Here is a 19066-nt window from a genome sequence, read left to right on the forward strand (position 1 = left end):
TATACCCCCTCTCCCACTCGCTAAGGAGAGCATGTTACGTCGTAGAAAATTTCAATGCAAGATCGATGCCTTATTTCTAGTATCGCGATCACGTGCCTACCACACACCGAATACGCGGTGGATCTAGTGGCCGTTGCAGACTTCCTTGTTAGGAATCCCGGCCAGTAGCGCTTTGCAAGTGGAAGAGACAGCATTGCTTTCGACGCCATGGAGACCTAATGAAGCATATCCACTTCTGCTTCGCGAGGCGACCAGGACAGTTGAAATATTCCTCTTCACATTAAGTCTGCACCAACCACTCTTAATTATGGCCGAAGGCTCCAGAGCTTCGTCGACCAAGCATGAAAATGGATCCAATTACATGATGGGACACTCGGCCAGCGAGGCAGAGCGCCTCGATCGACAGCACATCTTTTTCCGTCATGTCGTGGACGGACATCTACTCAGCCCTGCACTGGGTTCTGCCATCCAATCTGGCCAAATTCGTCGAGTCCTTGACATCGGAACCGGCACAGGCATTTGGTGTCACGAGGCTGCAGCAACATTGAAAGAGATGGACGTCCCAGCACCCGTCAAGTTTGTTGGTATCGATATCGCGGAGAACGAACATTGGAAGGGCCACGAGGATGCATACGCAACAGTGCATTTCCAAGTGACTGATCTAAACGATGAAGTTGGAATGAGCAAGCTGACCGAGCAATTTGGCCAGTTTGATTTGATCAACTCTCGCATGATGATAAGTGCAGTCCCAAATGGCAAATGGGCGGCGTATATCAGAAGGATGTTCAATCTATTACGCCCTGGCGGATATGTCCAACTCTTCGAAGCCGACATGATCAACTCCAATACCGGTCGTTCGGACGATCGGACAGTTGCCGAAGCGCTGGTCATTACCCATGCCATATACAGTGGCATGGGCCTGGATCCCGAAACAGCCGTGAGACTTGCAGGTTGGCTTCATCAGGCCGGATTTACATGGGTTCGCGACGTTGCGTACTGGTGCAATCCGGTGACCCGCCAAGCCGATGGCAGCCTCAAAATCGATGACATTCTCTATCAATGGCACTCCACGGCATACGGGGTCTTGAAGCCCCTTTTTTTGAAGGTCCGCACGTCCCCACAGTATTCGCGATTCCTGGAAAAATTGCCTCCTCAAGCCATCAACAATCTGGGGGGTACTAGCGCGGACGCTCTCCTTGCCAATGAAGCGGATTACGAAGATTTCACGAGGCGTCATGAGGCTGTACTCACCAGCAATCCGCTGTACAGAACAGCTTTCCGCTTGGTCATCGCCCAACGACCGCAATAGAGTATTTCGTCGTCTGCCATACCATGTCGACGTCGTCAAACTCGTGCGCTAGCCTCTTGAGTGCTGCCATAGCTCGCGCAACCAAAAGTCAAGGAGGATCAGGAGCCAGTGTCTGGGGACAGCAGCCAGTGCGAAACAGTAGCAGACAGGCATCACCAATGTCGAAGTCCGTGACACTACCTTCTCACTACCGGAAATGGCGAATCCGTTGCGCCAATCTCGCTTGATTAACGAACAGCTGGTTGTAAGTTGTGATACGCTGGTCCTAACGAGAAACCAGTGCGATCAACAAGGACTCGTTCTGCGGTCAGAGTGGCGACGCAGATTTGAGACGAGTGGCAGAACGATGCTGGACGTTATCGACCAACTTCCAGACTTCTCCAAGTTCAGACAAGAAAGCTTCTCATCGATTCAGCGATGCTTCCCAACTATGAGCAGTCGCACTCTGCTACGGTGGTCTAGCAAGAACAACAGAACCTGGAACTTGCGGCCAAACGGTCGCGTTTTCCGAATTTTCGAGCTGAAGAGCCGAACCACGCACCCAGTCCATGACGCTGTCAAAATTGCGACACTTGTGCCATGTGTTAAAGTTGGGGTACCTGTAATGCATGCGCAGTTAGCTTTGCCGTATCCTCGAGTCTGATTCCGAGAGGCTATCATACGGTTGTGAATGCGATTCAACCCAGTTCATAGTGAGGACCCCCGCGTCCGCGTTGCACATGAGAACTTGGCGAAGCATCTCAATGCAGTGATCTGTTTCCGAGTCAGACTTGCCTGGAACCATGTTGACGGGCAGTATTACCCAGGTGGATTCGGGTCGTAGCGGGGCTATCAGTCCATTCTCCAGATTTGTCTTTGTAGTATTCTCCGTATGTTGCTTTACGTAGAAAGTTCTAGAGGGCGTTAACTGCTGGTCACGTTGGCGTTCATATATCGCAGCTCTTACTAGACAGTGAAGCTGATGGGTTACTTCGGGTGAAGCCATGTAGAGGTCTTCGCCGATCTCAGGAGGGTATCGGACGGAGTCCAGTCTCAACTTCGATTTCGTAACTTGATCCTTGGTTAACGCCATAGGCGGGACTATCGCAGTCATCAGCGTATTGCAGTAGGTGTGGTGACATTCTGGGCGGGTAACATACTGTAGATCAATTTCTGCTATGCATCATCTACAGCTGGAGAGGGCGGACCTCTATATGGCGACGGGAAATCCAGAGTTCCGTTGAACTGTATCAACTTGTATTCGCGGTCGATGAAATCATTCCCAGGGGCTATAGAAAGTAGATAAGCAGACTACTAGCGGAAAAGGGGGGGGGGGGATACTTACAATAGTGAGAGTGTATTCTGAAGCATGCATTTACGGTGCCCTAGGGCCAGTAGTATACGTTAAACATTAGGACTAGGACATTAGTAGTAGTTAAACTCTATAATATTACCTAAAGTAAATACTAAGGGCGTAATTTAGGCCTAAAGATTACTTTAGAGTCCGTTCGTTCGTTATTATCGGAGAGTAATAATATAGTCGTTTCTAAATCTATTCGCTAATCCTAGCTTTCTACTACTTTTAACTTTTTTCGTCGTATAGCTAATACAAGAAACGACGGGAGTGTCGCGGGTAGTAAAGTACAGATTTTCGATTCCGATTAATACTCTAATAGGTTCGAGTATACCTAGGGAAAGATTAAAAAGTATACTTTTATTCGAGATAGTTATATCGAATATAACGTCGGGTCGCTTAAGTATCGCTCGCTAGTATAGAGACGATATTATTAATATCGTAACGTATTTAAGTTCGGGACGCCTAATATATATCTAGTAAGACTATATCTAGAATACTTAAAATAGATAATCTAACTAGTTAGAGTTAAATAGGTTAAAAAAGTATAAACTTAATTAGATAATAGGAGTTTTAGCTAATAGAATTCGTTTAGGCGGGAGCTTAGAAACACTTAAATAATATAATATTTAATTATAAGCGACTATAATCTACGAACGTAAGTAAGTTTAATTAGATTATAACGTTAAATCCTTTACTCTACTACTTTACTTATAGCCTCGACTAGAAGAGCTATAATCGAGACTACTTATTATTACGAGTCTTATCGTACTTAATATAGGATAGATACCCTAGAAAGTCTAGAGTAGTATCGCGGACTACTATATCGTAAGCCTTATTATACTTAATATATAAAAGGTACCTAGAAAAGTCTAGAGTAGCGTTAGGAGTAGGAAAGCTACTAGCGAGAGCTATAAAGTAGCTAAAATAGTAATTTCTTTAAATAGTATATTTACGGGAGGCGAGCGTATAGGAGTTAGGTATTATAGGGATAGGGTAGTAGTTTTAAGTATACTACCTAGAAAAGTACGTATATCGGGTTACTATACTATATATAGACTTAAGCGTATAACGGAACTTAATTCTATAAGTAAGTAGCTTAGTCCTATAGAGAGAGAAAAGTATACTCTAGTACCCGAAGATCTATCGAACTATCTAACTTAACTTAGTATCTATATCGTCTACTTCTAGCTCTAGCTAGCTTTCCTAGCGTAGTTTAACGACGTAAAGCGGCTAACGCGCTCGTACTAATCGGCTAAACTAGTACTATAATTATATAAATCTATATCGATATAATAGGAAAATATTAATTTCGAGTATCCCGCCGATTTAATATATCGTACGAGTATATATAAAGTAAATATACGTTAGTTAGGGCCTACGGTAACTTAGTTCTTAGGCCGACTAACGTACTATAGAAGACTACTAGTCTTAGTCTTAGTAATATAAAAGGTAGGGCGCTATATTACCTACTATCGCTACCCGAGGGTTTAAGTTATAAGTTCTTAGTCGGTCGACTCTATATTTTAGGTTTAGACGGTTACTACCGTTATACGTAGTAAAAGAATTACTAATTACTCCGCGTAACTAGACGGCTTATATATATAATAATTATAACTATATATATACGAATTCTTACTAGGTAGCGATATTAAGAGGAGTAAGTAATTAAAATCCTATATATTTCTAGGAAACAAAAGGACTAAATTACGATCGTATTAGTACTTTTTCCTCGACTCTCTTCTCTATTAGCTATAGAATACTACTAAAGTAGGTAAAATTCCTATATCGTACTTAATACGACCTTAGGTACGTTCGCTCCTTTATCTTACTATATTACAGTAGTAAGGATTTTAGACGTTTAGCTCGTGGCTTAGTAATCCTGTTCATTACTCGGCCAATAACTCTTTGTTCCCGTCTCTTTCAGCCTTCTAGCCCCGTGGCAGGCACGGGATTTGAACATTAGATTAAGTCCGAGCAGCTTCATTCGCGTCGGAGTTGCCTACCACGGCAGCGAGGAGGTCGGACGGTAGTGACATTGTTATGGAAGATGAACGGTTTCCACTGGCATCGACTTCTTGGATGAGTATCTGATTGGAGATTGTTCTAATGCACACGCTCTACTGAAACACTACTTTTACACTCTACCCCTCGAGGTTCGCCGACCTTGATGACATCCCAGCCCAGAAAAGCGCCGTCGCCATGCGGTAAAGAGGTATCGACACAAGACATCAGAATCATGAGAATGGGTCGTCGTTGATCGCTCTCGGGCCTCCAAACCGGTCTCTGCCGCCGCCTCTGTACGAGGGTCGGTCGTTGCCATAGCCTCCACCCCCTCCTCCTCGTCCTCCAAAGTCGTTCCGTCCGCCAAAGCCTCCTCGTCCGCCACTACTGCGGCCCCCGAATGCGCCGTCACGATCCATTCTGTCGCCCATGCGTCCTCGGTCCATTGGAGGGCGATCGTCTCCTATCCGCACGCCGGGAAGGTTACGAAGACCAAGCCTCGAAGCGAGCGCAGGTGAAATTGATGGGGGCTCCCTCAAGCCCCAGCCGAATTGGGACAGATTGTTCATCGCTTGGATGAGTTGCTCCTTCCGGGATACGAATTGGTGAACACCAAGCTGTGCAAGGTACACCTTGGCCTTCTCGCCCATCGGTACTCGTTGGATCGCTCTCTGGTACATGCCCAAGATCTTGCCAGCCTGGGCCGGAACATCTGCTGCGCGAGTCAAGTCCAAAGACGGGATGGACAACGACTCGTCTTTTTGAAGAGGTAGTCCTCTGAGGCGGCCTCGTGCTTCTGACGTCTCGAAAGGATTTAGTATGATCCAGCCTTCACCTTCCTTTCCGGCACGGGCAGTGCGACCAATACGATGGATGTACTGTTCACGGCTGCTGGGCAGTCCAACTTGGATGACATGAGTGACGTTCGGGAAGTCCATTCCTCTCGCGGTGACATCCGAAGAAAGCAGAATTCCAGACTCGCAGTTGCGGAAGCTGTTTGATGATTGAGTACGTTGCGCCTGCGTAAGCTTTCCGTGGATCTCAAAAATCCGCGCTGGGTTGAGAGGGTGCGAGCGACCGGATCCACCGCCAAAAGCATCGCGCTCGGCGTTGGGATCTGCGAGGTTCTCCAGAGCCATTGAGGCCAGAGACACCTCTGCTGTGCTTGGGAAATAGACGATGGCTTTGAACGGTCTGCTGGCTCCGCTCTTGGCCTCCTCGACGCTTCTCGTGCAGAGTTCGATCAATGAAGGCAGCGCATTCTCGAAGCCATTGAGTCTCACAACCTTCTGTGGGACTCTCTCGTGTGTTGGAGACTCATCGTCTCTGACACACTTGACGAATTGAAATCCTGGCTTGAGGGTCTGTCGGACAAGGTCAACGACCTCCGCTGGAACAGTAGCCGAGAACATCAAAGTCTGGCGATCCTTCTCGGCGGAGGTCGGAAGTCGGTGCATGATCTCTTGAATCTCTGGCCAGAAGCCTTGGTCCAGCAGTCGATCCGCTTCGTCAAAGACGAGCGCTGAAAGGTCTGGCGCCTCCACTCTCGAGTACGGGTCGTTGAGAATGTCCTTCAGTCGGCCCGGGGTGCCCACAAGCAGATGGCATCCGTCACGCTGAATTGCTCTAAGACCGGCACTCTTCTGTGTACCACCCACTGCAGTCTGCACGATGACACCAGTGTTCTTCGTCAACCTCCTAGCTTCCGTCGCAATCTGCTCTGCCAGCTCTCGCGTTGGCGAGATGATCAACCCTCGAATATCGTCTGCCGTCGTCCTAGGCCCTCGTCTGCCTCCGGTCCGATTTGCGAGGCTGGGATCGACGTCAATGATGCGCTGCAGAATGGGAAGCAGGAAGGCCAGGGTCTTTCCGGTTCCAGTCCTCGCTTGAGCGATGATGTCGGTGCCCTTCAATGCCGAATTGATGGTCGCAGTCTGTACCTCCGTCATTGTCTCCAAGCCCATCTCTTTTGTAAGTGTGCGAACGACATTGGGGTGAACAATGCCCTTCTGCTCCAGCTCTTCAAATTTCGTGATGGTCGCATTGCCACTTGCAGCGCTCGATTCAGCTTCTTGTGTGGCTGCTTGTTGTCTAAGCTTTGTCGTTTGATGTAGGCTTCGGATTGCGAGAGGTGCTCGTGATGCGGCGTTGTGTGTGGTGGGCGAACTCCTCAGACACTGCTGGGCTGCTCGGCTGGTTGTGAGGGAAGTGATGGAGCGAGGTATGGACCTTGAACAGGTCTGGAAGGCTCTGCGCATGACTTCAAGCCGTCAATGGTATCATGCAGAATCGCCGTCTGGTAATGAGTGAATCCGGACCAGCCAATACTAATACAAAGTCGAAAGGCGATGAAGGCAAGACGTCAAGATGGGATGGCACACGACTGAACATTCGCGTTTCTCCTATCAGCACATGCACTTTTTTCCGCGAGACGCTAGCACCCATCTAGATTAGCCAATCGGCTGCTTCCGAGACCCTATCGATTACCACCGCTCGCGACTTCACTCCAATTTCTCCTCCTTTGCACCAGTAATCCACTCTCTGGTCTTGCAATGCTTCCTGCGACTGCGCAATGGACAAGACGGTATTGTGAGGACATGGCATCTTCGCTTACCAGCTGGGAATACGTTGATTGCAGTTCCAAGGCCCTCGCGCGCCACTACCCGTCGTCCGTCCCTCAATGGCAGGACATTGACCTATTCTACTGATCACGACTCTCCCTACAGTCGACACTGCTCCGGTGAGCTTACAGATGACTCCGCTGGCCACTGGGCGAAGCAACCTCCGCCACCTTACTCTGCAGCTCCGTCAAATGACGCTCGTAGATGCCCGCCGGTGTCGTCTTGTGCTTCGTGCAAAGATGCGCTGCCACACCTGTTGCGATTGCATGCTGCGCTCCATTACCCATGAACTTGGCTGCAGACTCGTCAAAATGTTGAATAGCAGATACAAATATGAGCAAAACTTACTGCAAGATCCAACAATATGAGAAACACTGATATGCTTCCCCGCCATCATCAGATTCTCAACATTCGAAGAGTACAAAGACCGAAAGGGAACGTCAAAAGGCTTCCCATCCCGCTCATCCCAAACCCAATGGTTCAGCCGAAAGTCGTACTTCTTATGGCCAGGATAATGCAAGCAAAACGCTGAGCCATTCTGCACGACACTATCTTCAAATGTACGATGAGATCGAATCTCGACTTCCGTCAAGATGTGAGGTCCTTTATACCGACGAAACTCCCCTTGTCCAGGTACGAAGGCGACATGTTCGAATTGGAGATTCGCCCATTTCTCAGGCTCGAGGGTCTTGACGTTGGAGAAAGTGCCGTAGATGGCGCGGAGTAGGTGGTCGCGGATGTGCTCTGCTTGAGTGTAGGGATCGAGCCATTGGCCGTACTCCCAGTAGTGCGTATGTGGTCTGTACATGCGACGGTAGACGGTGGGATCAGGCTTCCAATCAGCGGGAATGACCTTAGGCCCTGGACCGTTTTCGAAGCCTGGAGTGATCAATTGTCCTCCGAGGTCCGCATAGTCGAGAGCGACCTCTGTCGCCCAGGGAACAGGCGGAAATGGTACAGGATGATCGGCTTCGCCGGTTCGAAAGAAGACTGTGTTGCCGTGATGCATCTTGTCGGCCTGAACCGGGGCGAGACTTTCGCCATACTCTGAGCGAGGTTCCCGACCGAAGAGCGTTTCTGCGCCGGCAAAGTCCCCAAAAATCGCCTTCCCGGAACAATCGATGAACGTCGAAGCTGAAAGACGTATCTCGCGTCCTGTACGAGCCTCTCGTGCATCAACAGACACAATCTTTGAACCGCTGGTCGTAGCGTTGTACACCGTATGGTGGAGAAACACTGTCGCCGTCTTCTCCGCCGCGAGCAACCGCAAAGCGACCAGATCACCATCCTCATGTCGCTGGACAAGCTCCTTAACCAGACCACCCTGCTCACCCCTAGGAGACAGACCGATCTCCACACTAGCATTACCTCCCAACACAGGCCGATCCTGCACAAGCGCGACTCGAGTCCCCAACCGAGCCGCTGTCAAAGCAGCCGCAGATCCCACAAACCCTCCACCAACAACAACCACATCAAACGCCCCTCCATCCACAGGCTCAGCAGGCAGCCCACGCAACCACCTCCTCCAAGCCATCGCCTCCCCATCAACCCCCTCCGGCGGCGTCCCATCTCCCCTCGTAAAAAACACCGCATCTCACCGCCCACAAAACCCGGTCAAATCCCTCTACACAACCTCCACCTCCCCCCTCCCCAACCTTACCATCCCGCCAAACTCCCAACTCCAATCCCTCCCATCCGCGCCAAACACCCTCTCCAAACCCCTCCCATCCACCAGAACCTGAAACCTCCCCGGGGCATGGCCGGGGACCCAATCTTTGGCGCGGACGTAGATTTTGTAGTCGCCGGCTTCGGGGATGGGGATTGCGGTGGATGCGTCTGCGACGGGGGTGCCGTTGCCGTGCGCGAGGAGGTAGGGCGAGCCCATGGTGAGTTGGAATTGGGAGTCGAGGGTCCAGCCGCCCAGGTTGGTGAAGGATTCGGCTTCGAGGAGGAGGCCGGGGGGGTATTGGTCCATGGTTTGAATTTTCTTGGAGATGAGTTTTGTGGAGGGAGGGTGAAGTTAGCGAATAGCAGTAGTAACGATGGGAAGAGAATGTGGATCTAGGATGTTGGAAATGAAAGGCGTGAGCTATGGGGAGATCAGTAAACGTTACTTGGTCAGCCTCGGCCGTCTGTAGTGCAGCTTGAGTAGAGCTGTAGCTCACGCTGGGTCTCTGTTATAGAACGAAAAAGTAGCGTTCCATTCTAGGGGTCAAGGGATAGGGCTCAACAAGGCTAACGGGATCTGAGAAACCTTCAGCTTCAACAGGCTTTGGTAGGTTGGCTGCTTGCTGACATGACGCGATCCATCCTTGGCTCTGGATGCGGTACATTGGAGGAGTTGTCGACTATATATACTATCAGCACTTTCGAAACAACGCGTTTGGGGTATCGTCCGAATCAATGCAAGCACAACGCTCAAGTAACAGTCCTCACAACATCGAACTCCCTAAACTGCATCACGCGGCAACGGCGATTCCAGTGCCCGTCCACGACTCATCGTCCTCGCCATCCTGATCCGCCCATCGTCTTCCTCCGCTTGCTCATTGTCCTCCCCGGGTAATAAAACTGCGCGATCAATGGCCACAGGCAAGCCACGATGTCGTCCCCTCAACATAACGATGCATAAGATCAGCTTACTCAACGTATGCCACGTCCCGCAGAAACTGTACGAGTTCCACGGAATCCCCACGGAGATTCCCACGCAGCCGTAGCCGCTCACGATCTCGAAGAGGAAGTTGAAGACGCTGAAGTTGACGGGATCGCGGTCGAACCAGCTGACTTCGATGATCATGATGAGGAATAATGCGATGACGATGATCCAGGCGTCGTGTGCAAGCTGGGCGCGGAGCTGTTGGCGGACGAAGGTGCCGTTGGATTCTTTTGTACCAGGATTGCCGCCCACGAGATGTCCGGTGAGGCGGCGGATAAATCCTGGGTTTTCAGTTTGTCGAGAAGTGCGGGCTTGCTCGTCTTGAGGTTGATCGTCGGCGTAGATACCTAGCGAGCGCTCTTCGTAAACGTTCGAGTTGCGCATGGTGATGACCACTGGATAGACCGAGATGTACATCATGACCACGTACAAGACCTGCAGACTGATGCGAACCTTTGGAATGATGACGACGTAAAAACCACCGCTCCTAACGGCAAAGGCTTGGAAAAGCCCATCGATGACTCTAACTCCGACAGGAAATGCATCAATGTATTCGTTGCCGATATTGAGGATCTCGAAGGCCGCCCAGTCGATGCTGTTGAGAGTGACCACGGACAAAAGCAGCCACCAGGTATGTTGGCTGGGGAACAAGTTTGTGTAGCAGCGCCGAGGATGGTCGAGTAGAAATTTCAGCGTGCGAGCTCGTTCACGCCAATCCTCAGATCGATCTTCGAAACGCTGCACAATCTTATACATTGTCCAAACGATAAGACGGAGAAAGATCGGGTAACACGTGTTGCCAGCTAAGATCAAGAGACTCATCGTGATGAGCAAGTAGTAACCGGTCTGGTAGGCGGTCATGTTCGCATCGAGAAGGCTCATGCCCGAATTGTTGAACGCAGACACGGCATTGAATGCGCCAACCCACCAAGGGTTCAGGCCGTTGCTGCGAGCACTGTCAGGTCTGTTGTTGGCAATCCATGCAGCGCAACCAAGACAGCCAAGCAGCTGCCACAGAACGAAGTAGGCTGGGACCAACCACGAGAGCAGTTTCACGGCGCGGTATTCGTAGCCTCCAAGGCGTGCACGCTCTTTGTCAGTGAGTCCGTGGAATTGACTATTCCTCGAGATCCACCCTTCCATGCTCTCAAAGTATCGACTGATGTCGCCTTGGCTGGCAGGATGCACAGACGGCACTGTGCTGGGCGGTCGTCCAGCGGTCGTTAGATCCAGGCTTGCCGAAGGCCTTGCGCCAACACCCTGAACATTGAACATGGCATGAGGTCGTCGTCTTGTCGACACCGGAGACTGCGAGCCATGATGACGATGAAAAACAGTGTCAGATCTGAATTGCAAAGCGGAGGTGTGAGGTTGCAAGCCCCCTTCTTCGGGCTGTTCTTCCATAGTGTCTGGACGATCGAGATTGAGCTTTTCGCCAGTTTCACTAGAAACACCATTCATTTCAGGTGCGCCTCGCCGCGCGGGAGGAGTGACACATCGCTCCCCTACGATCTGATCGCTTTCGTGGTTCGTTTCTTGCGAGTCGCCGTGGTCTTTCCCGTCGTTGCTGGGAGATGGACCCTCTTGAACCTCAGTGGTTTTCCTGCTCAATGACCACGTTCGTCCACGTCTAGACCAGCTTCGATCCCTTTTGTGTTTGCGGTTCTCGAAGATATCCTTGAACTTCTTCTCAAACGCAGCCCTTCTCACCCCCACCACAACGCTGCTAACCAATATAGCAGAGCCCAGAATGATCAGAAGAAAGAGCCAGAATTGCTGAAACGTGTTCAAAGTCGAAAGATTGACTGTATTCAATCCAGCCAATGTCATGGCACTAACAGCCAGGAAGAGAGCGTCGATGAAGGCCAGGCTATGCGCCGGGGTAGCAGAGCCCCACAGGATGATGGCACTGACCAGGCATGTCGAGATGAAGTAGAGGTAATGGATCGTGATGAAGTTGATAGGAGGCAGCTGTCGACGAATAAACCGAAGCGGTTTGTTCAGAGGTCCTAGTGAGATAGCAGGCATCGTCGGTCTGCTGGTCTCTCGGTATCTTATTTCGCCGCCGTTGGAGGTGTGTTTTTGTTTTTGCGCTTGCCCTTCACGGAGCGGGTTGAGACCATCCAAATCCTTCGACTTTGCGTCTGTGGGCTGATGTGTAAAGCATTGGCATGTCCGTAAGAGGGACTGGAGCTGTTTGTGTTGATGGATCTGTTCGATGGAAGTGGGATTTGAAGAAAGCAAAGTCACATGCGAAGTGACATTGGATTCCGTAAATCTTTAGCGCGATTCGCGCGAGTCATGTGGGGCTCAGTGAGTTTTGGCCGCTTACACGTCCTCGCGCTCGCGCTTCCTCTCCCCAACACCATTCATCTGACGGTGGCGTCCAAGAAGGATATCACCTGCAGCGAGACGAGAGCGGTGGCGGTGCAGTAGCCGCGTCGATGGGCCATGGGCGCGAGAACGACCACTCGATTTGTTACACAGGCGCCGTGTCGTCGCCAAGACAAGCAATCGTGGCTGTGTTGATGATGTAGGCGCCGAGTGGAGGGGCACGAGAGCTGCACGTCTTTGTGCTTCAAAAGTTGGTCGGGGGGAGAGTCTACACGCAATTGTTTTTCTTCTGTGCCAACTTCTCTTTGACCGCTGACATTGACGGCCCTTCTCACTCCCTTGTTGGTTCGCTGTTTCCCTGACAGCCCGCAGTCCTACGAATTGAACACAAAACGTCACGCACAGAGCCTACGACCCTAACGATTCAACACATCGAATCCAAACCAATGGCCGGTCACCACGATCCTAAGTTGCTCTACGCAATCAAGGGCATCAAGGCATACCACATTCAAGATGGCCAGGAGCACGAGCTCACCCCATCTGGCCCACAGACGCTCTCGCTCTTGATGGTCCCTACCAGCTCGCCTTTCGCCGACCTCAGCACCACGACTCCTCAGAACGACGCCCCTGATGAAGACTTCTACCTCCACCTCAATCTACCACCAGAGCTCGACCTCCCCCTACCAGCGACGACACAAATCTACCACCAACCGCCCAGCAGCTACCTCATTCCGCGATGGGATATGGGCCCAAACGCTGGCGTCTTTACACGCATCGAGTTTCCACAAATAGGCTACGGCGTGACGCAGGAAGACGTTGACACCTTTGAGACCATCTTGGCTCAGTGCACCGCCTTCTTGGAGCGCGCGAGGCCTCCGATGCCTTCGAGACCCAGCTTCAAGGGCAAGTACGATCCTTCCGACTACGCACCTGGAGGAAAGTACGCGGTCGATGACAAGACCGGCAGGAAGCATGGAGAAATCGTGTTGATCGATGAAGATGACGGATCCGTTGTTGGAGAACTAGGAGGCGACGCACAAGTCATCGAAGACGTCAAATTGAAGGCGGGGTCCAAGGATCCTGTCGAAATTCAGGTCAGCCAGGATGGCAAGCGCATCGAAGTGCGTCCAGTGTCAGAGGACTATCTGCGCATGGCCAAGCATCCTGCATACAAGGACAGCAGCATAGTCCAACGGGCTGCGACGGCTTCGCGGCTGATTGTCACTGGCAGCTCTTACGTCGGTAACATGATGACCAGCGGCGCAGAGAACTTTAGCAGCAAAACCAAGCCGCTCGATAAGCCGCTCGAGTTCTCACCTGCCGCACATTCGCGCGTGAGGAAAGTCCACACCTTCACCAGCGGCGCCGCAGGTTTGTCGAGCAAGACTGTCGGGCAGATTACGAACACCGTCCAGAACATTGCCGCCAAAGCCTCGGGCCATAAACAGGACCGATCACACAAAGGCTATGACGAGAAAGGTCAGCCTCTCGCCAAGGACGAGTACAAGCCAGGCTTGTTGAACAAGTCAATGATCGCATTCAGTACCGTCATGGACGGCATTGCCACGAGCGGTAAGACTCTCCTGGAGACCAGTGGTGCAGCGGCGAGCCATATGGTCGGACATCGATACGGCGAGGAAGCGGGATCGATCGCTGCAGGTCTTGCTGGTGGTGTCAAGAATGTCGGTCTCGTCTACATCGACGTCGCCGGTGTTTCTCGCCGTGCGGTCATCAAATCAGTCGCTAAGGGCATGGTCATTGGTAAAGTCAGAGGCGGCGGCGAAATCGTCGTTGGAGGTGGTGATGGCGGCGTGGTCCCCGAAGAAGACATCAAGAACGCGCAAGGCGCTCAGGGCGTGTCGAACGACAAAGGTGGCTTCCGGCCGGTACAAGAGTCGTACCAGCCTGTAGGCTTTGGGTCTTCAGCGCCACCCAAGTACCAAGAGTTTGGGCAGCCGGGCAAGCAGTGAGCGATGGGTATATGAGGCTTTCTGTCTTTGCTAGAGGTTTCGCATGGCATCGGGAGGAAAGCATGATGGTAACGAGTTTATGAGTGAATACCCTAAATTTTGGGAGTCGGAATGGCAGCATCGTGCATCTTATATATGAGGAGTCTCGTTTAGCAACCCCACTGTGGTGACCTTGTTCCTGCGCCTCTTTTCTCATCGACCTTACTTAAAGGTGATCCTTCCGCGACCTCGCTCGCGGCGCATACCTTTCCTCTTCAGACTGTGGCAACGCCCTTGCATAAACAAGTTTTCCAACTGGGCTCGCTTCAATGTTGGATGCATTCTATGCATTCGCCTGAAGATGGACGAGAGCTGACCCAATAACGTTGATGCTGACGCTTGAGCCGGTCTCAAGAGGGAACAGCATGGAACATGGAGCCTGTGAATCTGAAGCCCGAAGAAGTGATTAGATAGTTCTGACACTAGTAGATGCACAGCCAGTTCAATACCATACGTTTCACAGCGGTGATGTGAAAACATGTGAAGCTTGGCGGAGAGTGAAGTGCAGGTGAAGCCGGCTTTTGTGCGTTTCCAAATCGTCCCTTCCTTTTTCGGTCGATCAGATTGCTTTCACGTTTCATGAGGGGTGTTTCTCGCCATCGTTGACATCAACACCAATCTCATTCAGCTTTCACGCTTCACGGCTAACGCCCGCTTTCACCGAATCTCGTCGAGGTCGCTCATGCCCTGACGGTGTCGATGCCTAGCAAGCGGCGCCGCGTCTGCCTTTGAGATCTCCACCTTTCCTTGCCATCATCATTCGTTCTGCATCAACACTTCTCCCGCTGCCAATATCACTCCCTCTGGCTCGGTCGCGGACCCAGTTCCGGGGACGCGACGCGTTTGGGCGATGGACCGCCACGGCGACTTCCCGGTTTCCTCGCAACAATCGGCCATCGACGAGCTGTTATCTGCAATGCTGGTGCCGTATAATGGACAGCTGATTCCAGCGTCTTCGGTGCCTTCACGAGACGGGAGTGAAGATGCCCACAGCACAAGCATCGGCGCTGGTGCCACAGCTGCATCGGATCAAAGCCGCCATGCAGGAGGACCTCATGTGTCGATCCGCGCATACGCTCCACGTGTGAAGGACACAGGCACTTCTTCGCGGACTGGTGAATACGGTAAACTGCCAACAGACTTAAAGAACGGAGCAGGAGGTGTCGAATTCTGCAAGACAACAACTTCGTCGCCCCCTGGCTCCGCCGAGGCCGCCTTGCAGTCCAAGCTCAGCAGCAGTCAACGGCTAGTAGCAGAGATGCAGCTTAAAGCTTCTTGGCATTGCAGCCGCACTTCATCTCGTTCATCTCACCTCACCTCCATGTCATTGCTTCGACTACTCCATAATAGATAACGCCATGGAACTTTGACTAATCAACTAATTCCACAAGACTGACTAGACGCAAGAGCCTTGTCGGATGACTCCCGACACACCCTGGTATCAATCAGCAACTGGCATTGTCTAGAAGCCGCGATCTGCTCCCACGTTGCCCGTACTTTCAGCTCTCGGGTCCTTTGTACGAGAGCTTCGATTCACCAAATCGATCAGACACACCTACCATCATGAACAATCTGTACATTGGTTGCGTGAATCAACAACGGCGGGCAGAAGCCTAGGGCCTACAGACAGACGTAGAAGAGGGCTGCAAGAACTTTACCTCGCAGTATCATTACATTCGATTCTTGAGTAAGTCATTTACTGCCAAGGCGTTCGTCGTCTGGCCACCTGCCGTTCGTCACATAACACGCTTCCTTTTATTCACTTTCTTTCCCCTCTCTCGTACATCCAAATCAAAAGCTCTCGAACGATGCGATTACGTCAGACATCTCGGTACACCCTCCTGCTCCGCGAGAAACCTCATGGACAGGAGTTGAGCAGCCTTCATTGCTGTAGAATTCTAGAGCGCCAGGTGCGCTCGAGGTGTACCGAAAGATCACGTACTTGCCGCGAACAAACGTCGGCACCTGGTAACAAGTCTCGTCGGTATAAAACGTATTGGAGAACTGTGAGACTGTGCAGGCACTGTCTTGGTAGACAGTGACGGTGTAGTCTTCGTCAGCTGTAGCCGGCACCGGTGCAGGGGCAGCTCTAGCCAAGATGGCGAGGAGCGTGCTGATCAAAACAGATGGCTTCATAGCTGTGCGGAAGTTAGCTACAGACAGTCTCGAGGTGGAAGAGCAGATGTGCTACCGTGTAAGTCGTGAAGTTTGTGTAGATGCAATGTTTCTTGGGTTTCAATTGAGCTGAGTCGAGAAGGGGCATCGCCATTCTGGCTGGGCCTTTATGTTTTCTAGCAACTGCATTCACTCTCCTTTTTTAATGATGTAAATTTCTGACCTCATTGCAATCAACTAGATATGGCACAGTAGTGTACTTTATTGGAGCTAGGACTGTCATAGCTAGTTTTTCGTTTTGCCCTTAGCTCTAATGAAGTATACTACTGTGCCATACACTAGACAGGTGCGATGAGGTTAAGCAAACATCATATTGTAACCTTACTGGCTTAGTCCATACCTACTGAGCAGGTTCAGTAGAGAAGCCGAGGCTACATGTGAAAGCGATTGGCGAATTGAAGTCAATTTCGGAAGAGCATAGCAATTTAAACATAACAATTCGACATGAGAGTGAGGCATTTACGATAGTACTGCACGCTGCATCTTACTATGTCACGTGGTTGCATCATCGAGACAGAAAAATGCAGTGACCACAACTTGGTAGGAAACATAAAGGCCCAGCCAGAACATCTATGTTTGACTTACAGCTCAACTCGATCAAACCTCAAGGAATATCCCACCTCAACAATCTTCTTGACTCAGAACCATTGAAGACGACTCGTTCCAAAATGCATTTCTCAAAATTCATCACAGCGCTCATCCCGTTGCTCGTATCTGCTACAATCAGTGACCCTGACACTGATATTTCTATGCCCGCTCCCGATATCTGGTGGAGACAGTTGCATCTGCTCCGGCTGCTAATAATGGTGTCAAGACAAGAAGATCAAACAGGGAAGATTAATAAACTGCTTTGGAAACGGCCTTGGCAAACATGGGCGCGGTTTCTTGCTGGTGGTGATACTAGTCGCCTGCCAAACTGTCTGAATGTAGTCACTCCTTTGTACAAGTTTGAATAACTCTTACTCGTTCCAGAAGCTCTATCCCAGTTCTCACCCAACACCTTCCATTATTGTAATCATGTACCTATTCCAGTCATTTCTCATCGAGCCTGTGAAGCGACACATTCATAAGCCGCTTGTTAGACTATCACCCTGGATGTATGGACTGGATAGCGGCCACGACGGATACACCAGAGCGAGGCGCGGGGGTCCCACTTGAGTCAAGGTATCCTTGCGGTATGGCTTAGATTGAAAACTGGGGTTCAGAAGGATGCGCACGAGGGTACTGTTATTCGCTCGATCAGAAGGATAGTACCTCCCAGCGACTGTGTAGAGACACTCAGGACGCGAAGCCACGCATGGGTGTCCTTCTTGCTCCTTTACAACACCTCGTTTCCGGATTCATTCTTCACCTTCGACAGGCACTGTAAACCATACCGTTGGCCCAAGAAGTACCAAAAACAGACCGAACCAGAGACTTAGTCCACCGACCACGATGTGCACAGAAGTCCAAAACCCGCTCTGTTCACGAGCCGTATCCCAACTTTGGACCCAGTAAAAACATGCTCCACAAATAATGTAGTTGAGCAAGAGGTTGAGCACCCGCCCTCGGGGTTTTCTCTGCGTATGTCCAGCTTCCTGCAAGCGAGATTTGATATCCTCGCTCGTTGCGTACATCAATCCGCAACTGAAGAGCAAGTATATGAATCCCAAAAAGAATCGTGCGCGAGGAGGTAGAATGCTCTTTTCGGCAAGGTGCAAGCAGAGATATATGTAGACGAGCCCGGCAAAGGCAGGATTGACGATGAATACAATGACGTTCCAGTTCGAAGTGATTCGTCGAAGATTGCGAAAGATCGTGTCCGGCTTAGAAAGCCCTGCTGGCATTTTGAGCATGTTTACAGCCATTGTTGTTTTGCGGCTTTCGAGAAATCCAAGTAGAAGAATGCGCTTTGCGTTGATATGATTGTCACAACGCTGTCTGAAGAGCTTCAAGTTTGCGACCGTTTGGGATGCTAAGGGGATTAGGCAAATTCTTAAATCCTCACCCAGCGTCCATCGAGTCGAGCTAGAGCCTAGTTGTCTGTCAAAATCCCGCGCGTAACAACGGCGTTGTCTTGGCCCAAGCGATTTACGGTGCAGATCTGCATGTTAGGAATATCATAAATCTCGCTCTTCTGTAGGGAACGTGCCTCTATTTGTACTTTCCTACAGCGTCTACAAGCATCGGAGTGGTCAAATATCCACAGTAGACTCCCCAAACATCCACAGAATTCAGGGAGTGCAGCGAATCAGATTGTTCAGAATCCCAATCTGGGCTGACCAGCCTGTGGATACCTGGCAACTCCGAGTCGGAGTGGCCAGGGACCTTGTGTAAGTGGCCACAAGCTTGTGGGCACAGAGTGTGTGTACTTTCTGGAGCAAATCCACTGTGTACATAGCGCGAATAATCACGTGCTGTGAGGTACCTCCCAAGTAGATATGCGTAGGGGGTAGTGGGCAAACCACTTATCCGAAACAGAACCGACGCGCGTGTGTGCACATCAGTGGACACTGTGGCTGTACACGTGTGTACGCTGTCGAATCTTGCACACACCGTGTATTCACAAGCCTAACTCCGACGTGTGCAGACGCGGTATTATTGCTCGCGCTAAATAGACCGTGTCCTGATGCGGAACACCCGGCAGGC

General features: G+C 50.9%; 8 protein-coding genes across 8 annotated transcripts; 3 read left to right on the top strand and 5 right to left on the bottom strand.

Moving 5' to 3' along the window:
* Nucleotides 1–307: 307 nt before the first annotated feature.
* M409DRAFT_19663 (uncharacterized protein) lies at nucleotides 308–1309 on the top strand (the record flags this gene model as incomplete). The annotated part of the gene is made up of 1 exon (XM_033805036.1): nucleotides 308–1309. One exon carries the CDS (start codon nucleotides 308–310, stop codon nucleotides 1307–1309), a length of 1002 nt encoding a protein of 333 aa, XP_033670943.1.
* A 448-nt stretch (nucleotides 1310–1757) lies between these two features.
* Nucleotides 1758–2381, bottom strand: M409DRAFT_19664 (uncharacterized protein; the record flags this gene model as incomplete). Its single annotated transcript, XM_033805037.1, has 4 exons — nucleotides 1758–1908; nucleotides 1972–2062; nucleotides 2112–2202; nucleotides 2256–2381. 4 exons carry the CDS (start codon nucleotides 2379–2381, stop codon nucleotides 1758–1760), a joined length of 459 nt encoding a protein of 152 aa, XP_033670944.1.
* Nucleotides 2382–4879: 2498 nt separating this feature from the next.
* On the bottom strand, nucleotides 4880–6904 carry M409DRAFT_64430 (uncharacterized protein; the record flags this gene model as incomplete). The annotated part of the gene is made up of 1 exon (XM_033816076.1): nucleotides 4880–6904. One exon carries the CDS (start codon nucleotides 6902–6904, stop codon nucleotides 4880–4882), a length of 2025 nt encoding a protein of 674 aa, XP_033670945.1.
* A 488-nt stretch (nucleotides 6905–7392) lies between these two features.
* Nucleotides 7393–9242, bottom strand: M409DRAFT_64431 (uncharacterized protein; the record flags this gene model as incomplete). Its single annotated transcript, XM_033816077.1, has 3 exons — nucleotides 7393–7562; nucleotides 7616–8841; nucleotides 8896–9242. The coding sequence occupies 3 exons, from the start codon at nucleotides 9240–9242 to the stop codon at nucleotides 7393–7395; spliced, it is 1743 nt and encodes a 580-aa protein (XP_033670946.1).
* A 474-nt stretch (nucleotides 9243–9716) lies between these two features.
* M409DRAFT_64432 (uncharacterized protein) lies at nucleotides 9717–11948 on the bottom strand (the record flags this gene model as incomplete). Its single annotated transcript, XM_033816078.1, has 2 exons — nucleotides 9717–11121; nucleotides 11536–11948. 2 exons carry the CDS (start codon nucleotides 11946–11948, stop codon nucleotides 9717–9719), a joined length of 1818 nt encoding a protein of 605 aa, XP_033670947.1.
* A 752-nt stretch (nucleotides 11949–12700) lies between these two features.
* On the top strand, nucleotides 12701–14224 carry M409DRAFT_64433 (uncharacterized protein; the record flags this gene model as incomplete). Its single annotated transcript, XM_033816079.1, has 1 exon — nucleotides 12701–14224. The coding sequence occupies one exon, from the start codon at nucleotides 12701–12703 to the stop codon at nucleotides 14222–14224; it is 1524 nt and encodes a 507-aa protein (XP_033670948.1).
* An 889-nt stretch (nucleotides 14225–15113) lies between these two features.
* Nucleotides 15114–15617, top strand: M409DRAFT_51828 (uncharacterized protein; the record flags this gene model as incomplete). Its single annotated transcript, XM_033811916.1, has 1 exon — nucleotides 15114–15617. The coding sequence occupies one exon, from the start codon at nucleotides 15114–15116 to the stop codon at nucleotides 15615–15617; it is 504 nt and encodes a 167-aa protein (XP_033670949.1).
* A 437-nt stretch (nucleotides 15618–16054) lies between these two features.
* M409DRAFT_19669 (uncharacterized protein) lies at nucleotides 16055–16399 on the bottom strand (the record flags this gene model as incomplete). Its single annotated transcript, XM_033805038.1, has 1 exon — nucleotides 16055–16399. One exon carries the CDS (start codon nucleotides 16397–16399, stop codon nucleotides 16055–16057), a length of 345 nt encoding a protein of 114 aa, XP_033670950.1.
* Between the last annotated feature and the right edge of the window lie 2667 nt (nucleotides 16400–19066).

This window comes from Zasmidium cellare (assembly GCF_010093935.1).
Source record: "Zasmidium cellare ATCC 36951 unplaced genomic scaffold M409scaffold_8, whole genome shotgun sequence".
In the NCBI taxonomy this organism is placed as follows: Eukaryota; Fungi; Ascomycota; class Dothideomycetes; order Mycosphaerellales; family Mycosphaerellaceae; genus Zasmidium; species Zasmidium cellare.